At 42.3% G+C, this 18,133-nt stretch overlaps 1 protein-coding gene across 4 annotated transcripts; it reads right to left on the minus strand.

Annotated features, from left to right (window-relative positions):
* Positions 1-362: 362 nt before the first annotated feature.
* LOC139392763 (protein ADM2-like) lies at positions 363-17,925 on the minus strand. Of its 4 annotated transcripts, XR_011629726.1 has the most exons (4): positions 17,826-17,925; positions 17,246-17,499; positions 921-4,447; positions 363-876 (listed from the first exon to the last, which is right to left on the minus strand). XR_011629726.1 is itself a non-coding variant. In XM_071141009.1 (3 exons), the coding sequence occupies exons 2-3, from the start codon at positions 17,341-17,343 to the stop codon at positions 4,024-4,026; spliced, it is 522 nt and encodes a 173-aa protein (XP_070997110.1). In that variant the 5' UTR covers positions 17,344-17,499; positions 17,826-17,925; the 3' UTR covers positions 363-4,023. The 4 variants fall into 4 exon arrangements, 2 of the variants coding, with proteins under 2 accessions (XP_070997110.1, XP_070997111.1); XR_011629725.1 differs by having other exon boundaries at positions 17,246-17,925; XM_071141009.1 differs by having other exon boundaries at positions 363-4,447.
* Positions 17,926-18,133: the final 208 nt, after the last annotated feature.

The following is an 18,133-nucleotide window of genomic DNA, read 5'->3' on the forward strand; positions in this document are numbered from 1 at the left end:
CCAGGTTTACCAGATTCCAGGAAGGGGTGTTTTTTTATGTTCCTTTAAGGAAATATTGAGTAATATGTATGTTCTTGGTACCTCTAGTTCTATTTATTTTAAGATGTAGTAATATCGAAGAGCGCTGGCAACTGTCATGTTCTATAATGTTTGTATAATTCTGTGGAGAGTAGACTTAATTCTGATTATAACTTCATGATTTTTTGTTTTGACAATGGCATCGATGTTAACAATAACTGTTGTGAAGAGTTGCTCATACTGCACTCACACACACACACACACGTGAATTTAAACATGCAGACACACGCACGCGCACACAAACACACACGCACACTTTCACAAATTAGAGGCACACACTAGACTTTATCTCACTACAGTAGTTTATTTTTTTACAGAGAATGAAAGACATTGTCTGACATGAACATTTAGGATTTATTTTTCTTTCCTAACAAAAGGTCACCTTTTAGAAGCGTGGGAAATGCGAGATAAATAGTGTCTTTGGTGACATACATATATAAACATACAAAGATAACTTAAATATATTACTTTTCTTACATAGTACCGCTAATAATATATAATATGCACAAGTGCGCATGATATCATCTTCACTCCACTCCACTGACAACTCTTCAAAGACATTAATACAGATCTTTATCAAATGCAACATATACAATAACTCATCTGTCATTAAAAATAGCATTGCAATGTTTGAAATTCAAGTTGTGAGGAACTAACAACATTAAAGTGCTTTGCTCAGTTTGCTGTGACCCTATAAGAGGCTTCTGACCTTAAGTATAATTACATATTGAACGAGGAAAAACAGACTGGGATTGTGATGTGTCAGATCCCTGGTTAGGACGACTATACTATAAGTACCTACACATACACACTCACATACAGTCACATACACACTCACATACAGTCACATACACACTCACATACAGACGTGAACACCCAACACAATCTCTTGCATCTCTTTACGACATAGGTTAAGTTAACAATGGCAGGCGATGGCAGCGTTAGTTTTGATGTGAGACTGATGGAGAGTGTTTCTCTTAACACACAAGGGGAGGTATTAGTGGTCAAAGGTCGTAAATAATCTGGTGGTACGCAGTTTACCCAGACAAAACACTCAGCTATGCTGCTAGGAAAGGCTACGGACCCGCCAGTGACACAACACTGTCGTGTAATTACTGTCATATGAGATTCACAACACAAAGAAAAAGTACAGCAAAAACAAAATGACCCCAACAAAAATCCAACAAACACAAGGTTGGTTCCTGATTCTATATGTGGCCGGTCAGACACAAACACACACTTGTGACAGTGGTGGTTAAGAAGTCGAGAGATTCACCAAGGTTCTTATCGTTTGAAAAGCCTTTTAATGGTCTGTCACGAGACATTGATTAGCTCAATTACAGCAGAGACAATGGCATGTGTGTTTCACAAAGCCTTTGAACAGATTAGACTTAAAGAACCAATGAACCACTGATTATGACCTGCAACCTGGTGTCGCCGTCATCACTGAGATAGAAGGAGAGAGAGTGGGAGAGGGAGAGATGGTGAGATAGAGAGAGTGAGACAGAGAATCACTCCACGATTAAATGAGCTAAATCTAAAATAAAATAAAACCCCAGTTTTAATTATGGTGATTCAGTCCAAAAATACAAAAATATAAAAACAAAATAAAAGGGGGATATGGATAGAGACCACACTAAAGTATGATGTAGATCACAAAAAAACAAAATGACAGTCAAGTATTGTCAGATATTTGGTGAATTTAAACCACTTGCCCAACTAACTTAAATAGTTCTAGAATGATTTCATTTAGGCAACACTGTGGTCAAAACAAAACAGTAAAAACCTGGACCCTAAAAGACTCTAAGCTGATTTTGGGTACTCCTGTGACTGTTTAATTACGACACAGTAACCTAATAGTTACATAGTTATAGTCATAAATACATGAATGTATGACTTATTGCTGACCTGGTTTCTAACAGCAACATCAGCAAGTTTGGATCAGTTATTGGAAAACTAATAGTCTGAACGTTGAGGATGATTTAAACTATTCTAATCCTCTGACATTGAGAAAATGAAACATTTGAATGTGTTGCAAAGAGCCAGGCTGCATGATTATTATGGGTATTAAAGATGTCATGGAGATGTTGTGGCTTGTTTTTTTTTCAGATCGACAGGCTCTGCACCTTTTGAAGGTTGGGCTAGTTTTTTGATGGCTTGCTGAGTTGAGGTTGTTTTTGGTTATTTTTAGTGAGGGCATCCGCCCACCATTTCAGAGACAGTTATAACAAGGGAAAAAGGGAATCTAGGGGCATATATTTTTTTACCGTATTTCGTATCCAGATTTAAAATGTGGCACTCTGGCTCCCTTACTTTTGGTATCCGTGGTCTGTCATTACAAAGCCACAATGTAACAGCAGAGAACTTTGCTGTTGACTCTGTGCTAATTTGGACTCATTTGACACACTACAAGCATACAACGTAATGTATTGGTGTGTACACACTAAACTACTAGCAGTATTAGGATCATAACTGACCGGATTATTATTGATAATGCCAAAGTAAGCCTCTAAATATTCCTAGGCAGTACTGCTAGTGGCAGATTTTGGGTTTGGGTTGGCAACTTGTGATGCTTTAGCTAGTAGTTATACGGTCCAATGGGCAAGGCAAGGCACAGTCAAAGTTTATTTTGTTTATAAATACAGCAGACGAGGTGTACCATCTCGCCACCATTGCGGCACTACTAAAGAGATTAGGTCTGATTGGTTAAATTGCCGTAAACATAAAGTCGAGACTTAGTGGGAGAACTTAAGAATCACATGAAGGGGATAATATCCCCACTCAGACCCTGAGATAAGGGCAGCGGGAGTGTTCACTGTGTTCACGAGCCAACCAATAGATCTCACCGCTGAAATAGGTCTGCAATGATTCATAATAAAAACATTGAAAACCTCCATCTTGTGTAGGAACTGAGTCATTCAAATGTGTATTCTCTTCTTTCTCTTTCTATAAACAGTCTCTACTAGACGAGTCCAGAAGCGGAACTCCATCCAGCCACTGCTGAACTTGACTATGATGGCTGAATGCGGCTGTCAAGGCTGTGGTCTGTTGAAACATATACTTCACAGAACCACAGACCGCTTCTGTCGGGAACATCATTGGCTGCAGATGAGAGAGGACAGTAGGTTCTTGTCTGTAAGGTCAGTGTCTGTGTTTGTAAGGTTAGTGTCTGTGTCTATAAGGTCAGTGTCTGCCCACAAATGGTTGCTGGTGGTCTGTAAATCAGAGGATTAACCCAGATATGTCAAACATGGTCCCTCAAATTGTCCTGGCAGATCTAAGGGGGCAGGGTTTAGGGTGGGGTAAAAGGGTTCATGGGGTCGTTTTGACGGGTCTTCAGGAATATATTCCCTCTGACAGGGATCTGATCCTAGCCCTGGTAGAAATCCACATTAGTGGTTTAAGTGTTTGATCAATGGGGCCAGAGCTAACTGCTGCTGTGGAGGTCATCAGGCATTATAAAGACACGTCCAGTTGCGTTGGCTTGTGTTAAGTAGAAAGACCGGTGGACAGGGGTATTTATTATTTCATTAACAGGATTAGGAAGTCAAACTGAGCCCCTTGCAGCTCTTTGACTAGTCAGGAGGCCGGGAGAAACACAAAGACTTTGACGAGACCCAAATGTCCAGAGCATCTCTGGGTGACAGGTATTCGTTCCCAGTGGTGGTTGGTGGTGGGAAGCGTCAACTAAGAGGCTTTCATTCATGTCAGATTCCTTTTCTTAAACAGCATGTTGCGTTTTTGAGGTGTACAGAGGAGTAAGGCAAATGTAATTCAAAAAGTACAGAAATGGTCATTTCAGGATCTAAAAAAGGTATGGACTACATCTAATACTAATGCAAAGGCTATCTGTGATACATAAAATAGAGATACATGTCTATAGATAGAAGTTTGCTGGGGTGTTGATGTTTTCAGAGAAGAGAGGGAGAAGTATCCGTCAGTCTCTCATCCGTAACTATGCGGACTCCGGGGGTTAATGGGGGAGGAGTCTTCCCGTCCACTCTGGCCAATCAGCTGATAGAGCCGGTGGCTGAGGTTCTGAACCTGGCAGGTTCCCAGGGCGCACCCCACTCTCATCAGCTGGGGGTGGTGGTGACCACCCCGGGACCCTGATTGGGCCTGGCGACGACCTCTTGACCCTGTCCGTTGGGGCTCCACGCCCTCCTCAAGCCTCACACGTACCAGAGGTTCAAGATGGGCTGTGTTCATGACAGTGGGTGGTGTGTCTCTGCGGAGGTAGCCAGGCAGCCATTTTGGAGATCTGATGGATGGAGGGCTGGAGTCTGTTGGGCTGGCGAGTTCGGTGCCAGTTTCTGGAGTGAAGATCTCCTCCTCTCTCAGCGCATGAAGCTTCTTAAGCAGCTCCAACCTGGGAACACAGGAAAAAGTTCAGAGTTCAGATCTTGTGTCGTTAAGATTGATGTCTGTATCTTTCCACTCTGGGTCAATGCTGACCATTGAATCAGAGAAGTCATTTTAGAACTGGCCTAGTTATTCTCAGACTGATGTGAAGTACACTTCCAACAGCATTTTATGTCAACACACACTGACAGTGAATGTTACACATGGAATGGGCATAGTGAGGGTTGATGTGTCACCATCCTGTCTTAATGCATTTTAGAAGACTAATGGCCTTTCAGCACAGGAACAAAACAGCATGGGGACCTGGCTGCTGTTAATTTATTATGGTAATATCAACATACTGGATGTCAAAACTATTGAGACTCCATGTCCACCTTAGCTAAAGCAAACAGACAGAGTGGCTCTGGAGATTTACTGACTACTCACTCAATAGAGGGAAGGCTAATGTACAGAGCAAACTGTGGCAAGTGTCCACAGGAAAGAGACATCCCCAAGTTTCAGGAACAGCCTGTTTAGCAAACACATCTCAGATTGACTCTGGCTTTAGTGCTGAGGAGGAGGAGGCCCTGCCATCTGTTCTCTTCTTGATGATGACACTGGCTGCTCAACTCAAACTTGGCACTGGGGATTCTTTTCTCTGAACTGTTGTGGGTGTGTTTGCTCAGAGGGTTCGAATTTGTGTCTCTGTGTCTTCGTTTGTTACAGATGCTAGAAATACGTAGAGGCTCACCTGGCGGAAGTCATATTGACGAAGCACCGGCCACAGTGAGTCGGGGAATTCAATTCTCAAAATGGCGCCAGTGGGTATATCAAGCCTCAATTCTTTTAAGTAGTAAGTATGACTTTTGTGTGTTAAATGTCCTCCCATGATAAAGTTAGAACAAGAAAGAAAAAACCTCCCTTTTGTATCCTTTTTCCATTTTAAAGAGACACAGAAACATTTCCACAGCATCAGGTTCTGACCGGCTTCCAACTGCTCTTTAGGAGAAGCAGTAATGATAGTTGGCATACAGCGTAATTATAAAAAGAGCAGCGTTCTCCTCGTGAAACGCTGACTGGATTGTGAGAAATAACAGGGTAGGCCTACTGTAGAATGCCACTATGCAAGTGGTAACCAACCAATCTCTGTACAGACACAGCGAGAAGTGGCTATATTAATGAACAGGGTTCCAAACCCTTCTGTGCCTCCTCAAGGCGGTCTCTTAGTTAATGTGTTCAGTGCCTTGGCCAAACATGTTGTTAATGGTCAAAATTCTACAGACTACAAACATGACTTTGAGCATTTATGGGTTTGTTCAACCAATTTAACCTAAAACTGAGTTTTCTGGTGTGTTGTGGGCTTGAAGCCCAATGTAACTAGCCAATCTAGCTACTTTACACGCAAAAATATAGTGCTATTCCAGCAACAGCACCATGAGTGGTCAGTCAGTGAAAGTTTCAAGGTAGCTATATTTGACATGTACACAGAGTTCCAACACAAAGAAAACGCTGAATCACCTGTGTCTCCCTGCCATCCAGCCTGTTTGCCCGTACAGGGCAGGGCCCTGGTGTCTGGTGATGGTGGGTGTCACTGGTAACCACTGTGGTAGTGCAGAGGGAGCACTATTTCCAGGAGCACCTAGTCATTCAGCTCTGTTCTTCTGTGGCCAGGCCATGGCCAAGTCACACCCACCTTCTGTGCCAAACACCAGGCTGCCAGACAGGCACAAATTGTATTTGATTGCGTGGAAAAGCTACGTTTATATACCGCATAAATACTGCAATGCGGTTGCTATAGAGATTTGGATCGTCTATATTCATTACAGTACATTTTTATTTAGTTGACCTTTCTGTACACAAAAAGGCTGAAATACAATCTTCTGTTCAGGCTCATTCTTCTTTTGTGTTTGGAATCCATGGTGGAAAATGTGTTTCTCACACAGGAGGAAGGAGGAAACTTAATCCGTTTGGAAACAAGAGATGGTGAATAAACAAAACAAAGGTAAAACAGCTCCAGAACAGCTTCCTTTGGGAGTCCCTGGACAAAAACAGGACTGATGGGGTGTGTAGACTGCCAGTACCAAACAATGCCCACTGAGCACACACTGGTTGAATAAATGTTGTTTGAAATGACGTGTAACTAACATGGAATAGATGTTGAATTGACGTCTGTGATCAGTGGGTGTGCTGTACCCAGCTACATAGTCATGGGGCGGCAGGGTAGCCTAGTGGTTAGACTAGTAATCAAAAGGTTGCAAGTTCGAATCCCCAAGATGACAAGGTAAAAATCTGTTGTTCTGTGCCTGAACAAGGCAGTTATTGAAAATAAGAATTTGTTCTTAACTAGGTAAAAGAAAATGGCGTTTTATTGTACACCAGATAGGAGCAGTCAAGTGTGTTGTTTTACAGGGTCAGCCATAGTAGTACGGTTCCCCTGGAGCAAATTAGGATTAAGTGCCTTGCGCACATCAACAGTTTTTCCACCTTGTCAGCTCAGGTATTTAAACCAGCGACCTTTCGGTTAGTGGCCCAAGACTCTAACCGCTAGTCTACCTGCTGCCTAAAACATTGTGTCAGTCCCAATCCCCCCCATCGACCAAGTAGTTTGTGTGTGTGCTTGTGCGTGTTTATAATACCCATTTAGCCCCCTGTTGGGTGGCAAATGCCCTCATCCACCCCTGGTGGAGCAGTAGTGGACTTTGTGACACACTCAGCGCTGGAACTCCCATAACACAACATGCCGCCCCGAGCCCGACCCAACGCAGTAGACGATGGCTGCTTCGCTAGTCAGGCTATTCTGGGCTGGCAGACAGCCATAAAGACCCTGTGATGTAGTTAAAAAAACAATTCTCTTGGAGAATTTGTAACTGGAGGGGGCGGAGCGGGAGAAAAAAGAAAGAAAGAGCAAATCTGCTGTTTAAAGGAGGTTAAATGTGTTTGGGTTTCTGTGGGGTTCACCTCCCACCTAGGGAGTTCGTGGCATGTCCTTTTGTCCTCCTCTCTTCTCTGTTACACCATCTGACTTGACCGATTTACCTTCACCTGACGCTGATGCCCTTAGCTTTTATATAATGGCTTCACAAGCAAGTGTTAACTTGTCTGTCTTGTCCCTTGGGCCAGCCAGAACTCATTTGTATGTGTCTGTGCCAGAGGGATCGGATGGATCTGAGGGGAGTGTTTTGGCCAAAGACTTTGGACCGGAGGTGTAACTGTGTGCCCAGTGCACATGCTCCTCTCCAGTTTCCAGTTCTTCTGATCCCACAATAAGCCTTTTGGCCACCGTGTTCTAGCCCACAGCCAGGAGAAGGCAGCAGCACCCTGTACTGTAGCCCGGCCCAACGTGAGAACTCTCTCACTGGATCACATCTGATCTGACAGCCCCGTCTAATTTGGCTATTGAGAAAGTAATCCTGCAAATCGACAGTAATGGAGGTCTTTGTGATTGGCAGAGGATCAAAGATATCAGAGCTTCACATTCTTAGAAACATTCACTCACTCAACACTCGTTTTCAGCACCATCTGATCTGTGGAAGATTATTATTTTTTTTAATATTGGTAACAAATCCACCTACTTGTTCTGTAAAATTCCCATTTTCATCGGAGGGCATTAAGCTAAAAGTCACTTAGCTTGGGGAACGGGTGGAGGAAGGGGAGATTTGAGGGTTCGATAAAAGGGTAAGCTGATCCGAACTCCTTTGTGCTACAATGTGGTGTTATTCTTTAATATTAATCCCACAGTTTAGACTGAGTGTCAGGCTATGGGTAACTGGTGCATGGAATCAGGCACAAGAGAGCAGAGATGAGTGTACAAGGTAGTTTAATCCACGAACTGCACCAGTATAAAACAAATACAAAAGGTGTGTGAAAATACTGGTCACTCGTAAATACCAGCCATACTGTATAGAATCAACATGAACATAATAAACAAACACGCACACCAAACATGGGGGAAACAGAGGGTTAAATAATGAACATGTAATTGGGGAATAGAAACCAGGTTTGTAGAAAACAAAGACAAAACAAATGGAAAATTAAAAGTGGATTGCGATGGCTAGAAAGCCGGTGACGTCGACCGCCGAACGCCGCCCGTACAAGGAGAGGGACCGACTTCGCCGGAAGTTGTGACACTGAGGTCTGGAATCACAACTGAGACCCACCAGTGGAACCACCAGAACAGGGTGATTCCACGCCAGCGGGAGCAGGAAATATATTTGGTATTTACATTTTAGTCATTTAGTCATATCCAGAGCAACTTACAGGAGCAATTAGGTGTCTCACACTGTTCTGACAATTCTCACATAGAAACTTGATTGGGTGGTAGGGTGTTTAACATGTTGTTTTTTAAATTTCTATCACAAGCCATTTTTTTTTAAAATCATGATGAAATTAGCCATTTTATACTCTTTTTAGTATACATGCCTCCTATAAGACTCTCTGATCTGTGAACGGTACATAATACAGACAACATCTGTCATTATACTCCTTATAGTGTTCTCTCTGAAATACCCATTTTCACAATCATTTATTCAACATAAAAAAGATTAATAGTAATCTCAAAACTATCATTTTTAGACACTCTCTTCAAACACAGAACATTTCCAGAGTGTGCTCTCTGGTCCTCTAATGATATGACCCATTTTATACATATAAATTGACATGATAGGTCATTAACCAATCACATTCAGCAAATCACCAGCATAGTGAGTTCCCTTTGAATCCATTTTCTCATTCACTGTGTTGGTGGTGCTCATAAAATTGATCACACCTTCAGAATTCAGAATCACACCTTCAGAAATGTAAGGTACTTATATATATTGTTCCAAAAAATGGTCTTAAAATAAACCAAATCAAAAAGGGTAGTTTGGAGATATTAATATTTGAATGTTGAATAAATGAATGTGATTATTTTTATTTCAGAATCTAGACCTACTCCATATTTTAAAACACACTATAAGAATATAATGACACCAAGATGTTGTCTATCACGTACAGTTCACGGATCATAGGGTCTTATTGGAGGCATGTACAGTATAGGTCTAAAAAGGGCCTAAAATTGATACTTTTTATCATGATTTTCTCAAACATTGTTTGTGATACAAATTTAAATCGCCGATGTTCCACCAGCCCCAGCCTGATGCCCTCTTCTGCCCCAGTAAGGCCCCCTCAGAGAGGGGTAAGCCTTGGCCAGTACCAGGCCTTTCATACATGCTTATACCCAGGGGGCTGGAGCCTACCATGGGCTGCCTTAATCAGCAGTAAATGTGGCACATTCATACATAATCCTCGCCAGGCCCCATGCAGCTAACAGAGGACAGATTGTGTTCTCAGTAAGGAGACAGAAATAAGCGAAAGGCGATTTATTTGTGAATGAACCATTGCTGCCGCTTGTTCTCCATGCGTTGGTGGTTTTATAACCTCTTGTATTGACGATAAGTACGTGCTGAGGGTTGATTTAGCACTTTCCTCATCATGTACTGCGTTGGGTGAAAGTGTACACAGTTGCTAAAGTCCACGGCTTGAAAGAACGACTGCCACATATCCACTATTCTCTCTTGTTCCCCTCAGCAGACTTAAGTGTGTAGTGGTTTGGGAATTGGGAGACGGACTTCAAACTATACAGTGGTTGCAGTTCCACGTTCCAATTGTACTGAGGCGGCCACTCACAGCTGCAGTGCTGACTCCTGATTGAGGCCTGATCTCCATCGGTACTGTAGGCATCCATCCACACTACAAATGACTGTACTTAGCTAGAATAACACCTACATTTACTGTTAGTGTTAAAGAAAGAACACAGGATAAAGGCTGAAGAATGAACACAGATGGAGCTCTGAGGTCTGAGGAGAGGACTAAACCCGTTTCATGTTCTATTGGTGGTTGAGGAAAATGTAGGTGTTATTCTAGCTAAGTACAGTCATTTGTAGTGTGGATGGATGCCTACAGTACCGATGGAGATCAGGCCTCAATCAGGAGTCAGCACTGCAGCTGTGAGTGGCCGCCTCAGTACAATTGGAACGTGGAACTGCAACCACTGTATAGTTTGAAGTCCGTCTCCCAGACAGACAGACAGACAGACAGACAGTAAGTACAAGGGTTGTCACGATTCCAGTATTGCGATAGTCAGAAGTATCGTGGCAAGGAAACAAAACACGAAGCAGATTTAATTTATTGTCACCTTGTCACACAGTAGTTAATTTTGCAAGCTATAGCACCCACAATTTTACGTAAAGTAGGTTTTTATTGTACCATCGAGTTTTGTCTAATTCGTGTTTTATTTTTTTTCTGTGGAAAATCTGGTATCATAGTATCTCGATACTGGTATCGTGACATCCTCAATGCACACACACACACAAGCCTTTTGCCATGGTCAGGTTTCAGTGCAGAGTGGAAGCATTTCCTTTATGGACGTGGACGGTGGAATTTAGGTCTTAGCCACTAATCCACTGTGGAATTCTGAGCTGCCTGGTGGGAGACTGGTTCCCCCTCTTATTTAGGCCTGGTCATAATGACTCCCATGGAGCACAGAGAGAGAAGGAGAAAGAGAAAGAGTGGGTGAGAGGGAGGGAGGGTCATGGCAGTGTTTATATGGTAGATACATTACATCTCCATACATTGCCAGTCCAGACCTGTGTTTACAGTGTGGCCCACATCAGAGCAGCCAAATGTACTCAGAGCAGAGGTCTAACCTCAGAGCCATACATACTGCCTCTCACAGAGCAATCTACAGGGCCAGCCAGGGTTATATCAGACTGTGAGGCACGCAAAATGTATTTAAGTACATAAAAGAGATAACTGGAGTAAAGTTGAAGTGTTTATGAGCCATATTAGTCAAGGTAATGTTCATGTTACGTCTTTGATATTGTATAAGCATGTCTATAAATCTAAATAAAGTTATTGTATATAGAGTTCTATAATCTATCACCATCTAATGGATGCAACAGTAGGTCCTCTGGGAGGTGGATAATGATGAAATGTGCCTGTTTCTGGGTTAAATATTGTGTTTGGACAATGGATGGGTGTTGACGTCTGAATTGCATGCAGGGGGCTTGGCCCTGACACTTGCCCCATATGGGGTGACAGAGGGAGTTAATGATTTAGGAGGAGGATGGACAGACGGGAAAAACATTGGTTTTTTTCTGTCCAGTCAGGATCCTGAGCAAATTCACGACCACAATACACACAGACTCAAATACACACAGACTCAAATACACACAGCCAGACCAGTAGTCTACACTTACACAGTCCCTCTTTCTAAAGAGAATATACTTGACCCTCCCACACGCGCTCAATACACAAACTGTGTTCATCCTGTCTGGGATGTCTGACATGTCATATCATTGACCTCTGTCCCAGACTGTGTGGAAGTAGTGGGTCATCATGACAACAAGCACATTACAGCACATCAGCTCCAGTAACATGCCTCTCTCTGGGGCGCCCTGCACCCCACAGCTGGAATCCACAACGTAAAACTGCTTCGTCTCTAAAGCCATATTTACCATGTGGTTTGGCTCTATTTTCTCTCAAGCTGTTACTGTATGTAAAATGAAGGGTATAGTATGTATTGTGAATGGCCGAGAGCAAGGTTGTCAAAACACAAAGCCCCGCGGGCCGTCCATGATCAGGACATAGAGCACTTTATCGGTACAGCAAACGCACCCATCACATCTCAGTCTGAAAAGAGGAATGAGAGGAGCGATGAGGCCTGTGTTATTGTTATCGGCCTGTGATGGGATCATCATGTGTGATGGGAAGAACAGAGCATTTGGTATGGAAGGAAGAAAACGTGGGACATTTACTGAGTAAATAAATAGATAAAAGGAGGGAAGAAGGCAGAGAGAGAAACCAGAATTAGAGAGAAAGTGAGAAAAAAGAGAGAGGACATTATGAATCGCCCTTCCATCACCAAGGGAACGTCCCGAGGGGATTTCTAGGAATGATAACCCCTCACACAGCCACAGCTTGGACAAGACAAACAGACTCACTCTTATTGAACTTTGTTTTTGAAAAGCTGCCGTGTTCACTCAAATACACTGATAGAGAGCACTGCTGCAACCGCAATCACATCCACCATTACCCATGAATTCTGCCCCTGCTGTTTTAAATGGGAAGTTAGTTCTGAGAGATTAAAATCATAACAACCACTGGGAAGCAGAAATAGCCCATCCCTGCTGGGAGCTCTGTCTGAAATAAACAGAGAGGCGTTTGAGTCATGCTTCCCCTTACTTCGATTTGATTTCAGCGGCAGGTGTTTGTCTATGAGCAGACACACAGGCACACGCGCACACACACACACACCTGTAGACAGAGGTTGTTGAGCTAAGTCCGAACCTCCAGCGTAGGGGCCCTCCTGTCAGAATAGGGTCACCTTATATGGAGACTGTTGTCTGGCACATCCATCTCAGCCCTGCCAATCTAGGCCATGCAGGGTAAAAACAACCCTCTTTTTCCACATACTCATAAGTCAATAACCTCAAATATAGGTCATAAAGACTTGCCAGTCCATTCATGGATGCATGTCAGCAAAACCTTTTGGCCTGAATGCCAAGCATCACGCCTGGAGGAAACCTGGCACCATCCCTATGGTGAAGCATGGTGGTGGCAGCATCATGCTGTGGGGACTGGGAGACAAGTCAGGATCGAGGAAAAGATGAACGGAGCAAAGTACAGATCCTTGATGAAAACCTGCTCCAGAGCGCTAAGGATCTCAGACTGGGGCGAAGATTTCACCTTCCAACAGGACAACAACCCTAAGGAGACAGCCAATACAATGCAGGAGTTGCTTCAGGACAAGTCTCTGAATGTTAATGAGTGGCCTAGCCAGAGCCCGGACTTGAACCTATTCTAACATCTCTGGAGAGACGTGAAAATACAGTTTAAGTCAGAAGTTTACATACACCTTAGCCATATACATTTAAACTCAGTTTTTCACAATTGCTGACATTTAATCAGAGTAAAAAATCCCTGACTTAGGTCAGTTAGGATCACCACTTTATTTTAAGAATGTGAAATGTCAGAATAATAGTAGAGAGAATGATTTATTTCAGCTTTCATCACATTCCCAGTGGGTCAGAAATGTACATACACTCAATTAGTATTTGGTAGCATTGCCTTTAAATTGTTTAACTTGGGTCAAACGTTTTGGGTAGCCTTCCACAAGCTTCCCACAATAAGTTGGGTGAATTTTGGCCCATTCCTCCTGACAGAGCTGGTGTAACTGAGTCAGGTTTGTAGGCCTCCTTGCTCGCACAAGCTTTTTCAGTTCTGCCCACACAATTTTGATTAGATTTAGGTCAGGGCTTTGTGATGGCCACTCCAATACTTTGACAATGTTGTCCTTAAGCCATTTCGCCACAACTTTGGAAGTATGCTTGAGGTCATTGTCCATTTGGAAGACCCATTTGCAATCAAGCTTTAACTTCCTGACTGATGTCTTGAAATGTTGCTTCAATATATCCACATCGTTTTCCTACCTCATGATGCTATCTATTTTGTGAAGTGCACCAGTCCCTCCTGCAGCAAAGCACCCCCATAACATGATGCTGCCACCCCCGTGCTTCACGGTTGGGATGGTGTTCTTCGGCTTGCAAGCCTCCCCCTTTTTCCTCCAAACATAACGTTGGTCATGATGGCCAAACAGTTCTATTTTTGTTTCATCAGACCAGAGGACGATATAGGACTCGTTTTACTGTGGATATAGATACTTTTGTACCTGTTTCCTCCAGCATCTTCTCAAGGTCCATTGCTGTTGTTCTGATTTGCACTTTTCGCACTAAAGTACGTTCATCTCTAGGAGACAGAATGCATCTCCTTCCTGAGCGGTATGATGGCTGCGTGGTCCCATGGTGTTTATACTTGCGTACTATTGTTTGTACAGATGAACGTGGTACCTTCAGGCATTTGGAAATTGCTCCCAAGGATGAACCAGACTTGTGGAGGTCTACAATTGTTTTTTCTGAGGTCTTGGCTGATTTCCTTTGATTTTCCATGATATCAAGCACAAGCACACCTCCAAATGACTCAAATTATGTAAATTAGCCTATCAGAAACCTCTAAAGCCATGACATAATTTTCTGGAGTTTTCCAAGCTGTTTAAAGGCACAGTCATCTTAGTGTATGTAAACTTCTGACCCACTGGAATTGTGATACAGTGAATTATAAGTTAAATAATCTGTCTGTAAACAATTGTTGGAAATATTACTTGTGTCATGCACAACGTAGATGTCCTAACCAACTTGCCAAAACTATAGTTTGTTAACAAGACATTGGTGGAGTGGTTGAAAAATGAGTTTTAATGACTCCAACCTAAGTGGATGTAAACTTCCGACTTCAACTGTAGCTGTGCAGCAATGCTTCTCATCCAACCTGACAGAGCTTGAGAGGGTCTGCATAGAAGAATGGGAGAAAGTCCCCAAATACAGGCATGCCAAGCTTGTAGTTTCATACCCAAGAAGACTCGAGGCTGTAACCGCTGCCGAAGATGCTTCAACAAAGTACTCAGTAAAGGGTAGGAATACTTATGTAAATGTAATATTTCCGTTTTTTATAAATTTGCAAAAATGTCTAAAAACCTGTTTTTGCTTAGTCATTATGGGTTATTGTGTGTAGATTGATGAGGGGGAAAAAAAGATTTAATACATTTTAGAATAAGGCTGTAACCTAACAAAATGTGGAAAAAGTTAAGGGGTCTGAATACTTTCCAAAGGCACTGTATAAAGCAAGATAATAGTGGTGTCACTGACCTAGTAATAATATGAATAAGTCTCAACAAATGATAATCTCCAGATCCCTTGGTTGATCATGTCTGAGTTACCAGACCAACAACACAACTCATATACATTTTTTGGGACCTGTCAGTGTGTCCTACAGCGCTAACCCACATTAGAGGAACAACTAGATACAACCAAGTGCCTTACTTCATTTGCCCCAAAAAAATGACTAACAGCTTTGAACATCCCAGATTTCCATGTAAAGGCATGGCTCTTGGTGAAGGTAATCATCTGTTTTAATTGGTTTCTCTCATTGACAGGGTCCTGGTTCCTGTCAGTCTCCCACCAGAAGAGGGCATGCAGACACTGACTCTACCCTCTGCTCTAGTTCTCACTGCACTAAAACACACCAGAGACTGGAGTCTTCACTAGTGCACTTCTCCTTCACTTTGAACAGGCACGTCTGCCCTCCCAATGAAATAGGAGGGCAGTGTGTGTGTGTGTGTGTGTGTGTGTGTGTGTGTGTGTGTGTGTGTGTGTGTGTGTGTGTGTGCGCGTGTACGCATGCATGCGTGTGCGTACGTGTGTGTGGGTGTGTGGGTATTGTTGACCAATTCCCTGTAATCTTGGGATTTTACTACCATATCATACATAGAAGAATAGCAGAGTGGGAAAATACCACTCATTACAGTATTACAGTGCCTGAAATTTGGGGTGAATTCAGCAAATGCCAACATGAGGAGGACTGTTTTTTCCACCTCTGCTATCATATGTCCCACATGAGGTCATATATACTGCTGTGTTAGGAATATGACCTAATGTGGGACATATGATTGCAGAGGTGGAAAAAACAGTTAACTTAAGGACCATACATTTGTCTGAACAAATTACTAAAACCAAACTTAATTTGTAAGACAAACACACAACCATATATCTGTTGCATTCCAAAATATAGTCACATGTGAATAAGATAAAGTAGATGGTTTGGCGCAATAAACCTTGACTTTGAACACTGACGCAAGTAGCTAGCACTTTCGTTTAGGGACGTATAACGAACTGTACGGAAGTACAGTACAGTCTTTCATGATTGGATGTAACATTTATCTACATCGGTAATATATAAATCAAATACTGAACAGTCTTTAATAACGCGCCTAGCCTGAGCATATGTGTTTATAGCGCAGTGTGAAAAAATATGATGCAATGACGGTCGTATTGTCCTCTGTCCCATTAGTTACATTTTGAGTTTTTGGACTAAATTCAGTTGCATCATATAAGAACACAAATTCTGATGAGTACGCTTTATTATGCAGATGGAATAAATTTGTAATATCATTATGGTTCCCATTTTTCAACATAGTGATGATGGATAAGATAGCGCTCGTTAGCCTACACTATCATGAATTTTAAGCCAACACAAGTGTTTAAATCCCATAACAGACCTAGCCCAATGGAGAGAGCAGTGCAAACGAGAGACTGCGCAAAGCGCGCATGGATTAACTCTCAATCCATTCTAAAAACAGGGATTCCCCTCAAACTTTTCCACATGGTCATATTATAACTACAGAGACCCCAGGTTATCCGAGCAGGAACGCACGTTCACTGTATCACGTCTGCCTCGCTCTGACCTTGAGGGCCAGCACTACTCTCTATCCGTTATCTCCCCGACACAACACCCTGCCTGACTGAACAAAAACTTCAGCGTACTTTAAGCCATAAACCTCGACATGATTCAATAAGTGGTTCAACCGGTTTGGGGTTTGACAGTGTGATTTAATAAATAAAAAAACAGTAGGCTAATAAAAGGCGCGCGTCAATTCACCAAACACCGGCAAAGTCATTGGACATTCGAGAATAACCAATTTCATAATAATGCATCTCATCCATCAATGTATTTTCCGAATCCTGGAATAAAATACGACTACATGTAGCCTATATTTTAATTCGACCTCCAGATTAACTATTGAAATAGCATCAGCTTTTATATATCCAATGTGCCCTCCAGAAGAACATTTCTGTTCAATAATCATCACTTCCAGAAAGGATCCCTTTTAGAAAGTGAAATATAAGGAACTGGAAAGCACGTTCAATATAGGAAGGTAATGTAATGTCTTTCTTCCTACCTGTTTCTCTCCAGACGGTCTGCGGCCGGGAGAGCCAGGAGCTGCTGGAGGGAGAGTAGGCTGATGCAATACACAGTAACCGGCAGAAGCGAACGCATCTCGGGACGAGTTCTCACACACACCCCTTGGGAAGGAGGGTGTTCCCAAACCACCTGGACGATGTTCAACTCCCGGGGAAGAAAAAATCCCAAAAGTTTTGGTATTTAGGCTAGTACTGATATCCAGGCAACAATGCGCGAGACAGTCAAATAATCCTGTGATAAACAGAAAATTAAAAAAGTAAAGAAAAGTAAATAAATGGTATAATTTGATCAATAGTACCTGTGGGACACCTGCAAGTGAATTATTCACTCACTATTCAGTAGCCTAATCATGCATACAAAGTGTACGAACCACTCTATGTGTTGCCAATTGAAAGCTATGCAAAAGAAACCTCAAGCACTAAAGAAAATATATAAAAAAATGTATCCAGCTACACGCATTTTTTCATATTTTACACAAAGATGATATTGCATTTCAAATTATAACTATAATAACTCATATAAAATAGTACATTTTATGAATGTTAGTAATATCTTACGTATATGAGGATTTTCGGAAAATAAATATTCAGAAGTGTTTTCCCACGGATCTAACAAGTGTTGGTCAAGATGAAGTTCTCAAATTCAACTTCTGAAGTTGAGTGCGAGATGACATTTTGCGTATAAATATTGAGTGGGCGGGACTCATTCTACACCGGTCCACCCGATAGGCTCCGTGAATTGGTCGGATAATTTATTCTTCATTTACTATATGACGTGTATGTGTGCATGTTGAGGTGTGCCGTTTAGGTTGTGGGTTTTGGTGGCAAATGCCAACTGATATGCCAAAATGATGATGGTGCTTGAC

The sequence above is a fragment of the Oncorhynchus clarkii genome, chromosome 33, assembly GCF_045791955.1.
Source record: "Oncorhynchus clarkii lewisi isolate Uvic-CL-2024 chromosome 33, UVic_Ocla_1.0, whole genome shotgun sequence".
Lineage (NCBI taxonomy): Eukaryota > Metazoa > Chordata > Actinopteri > Salmoniformes > Salmonidae > Oncorhynchus > Oncorhynchus clarkii.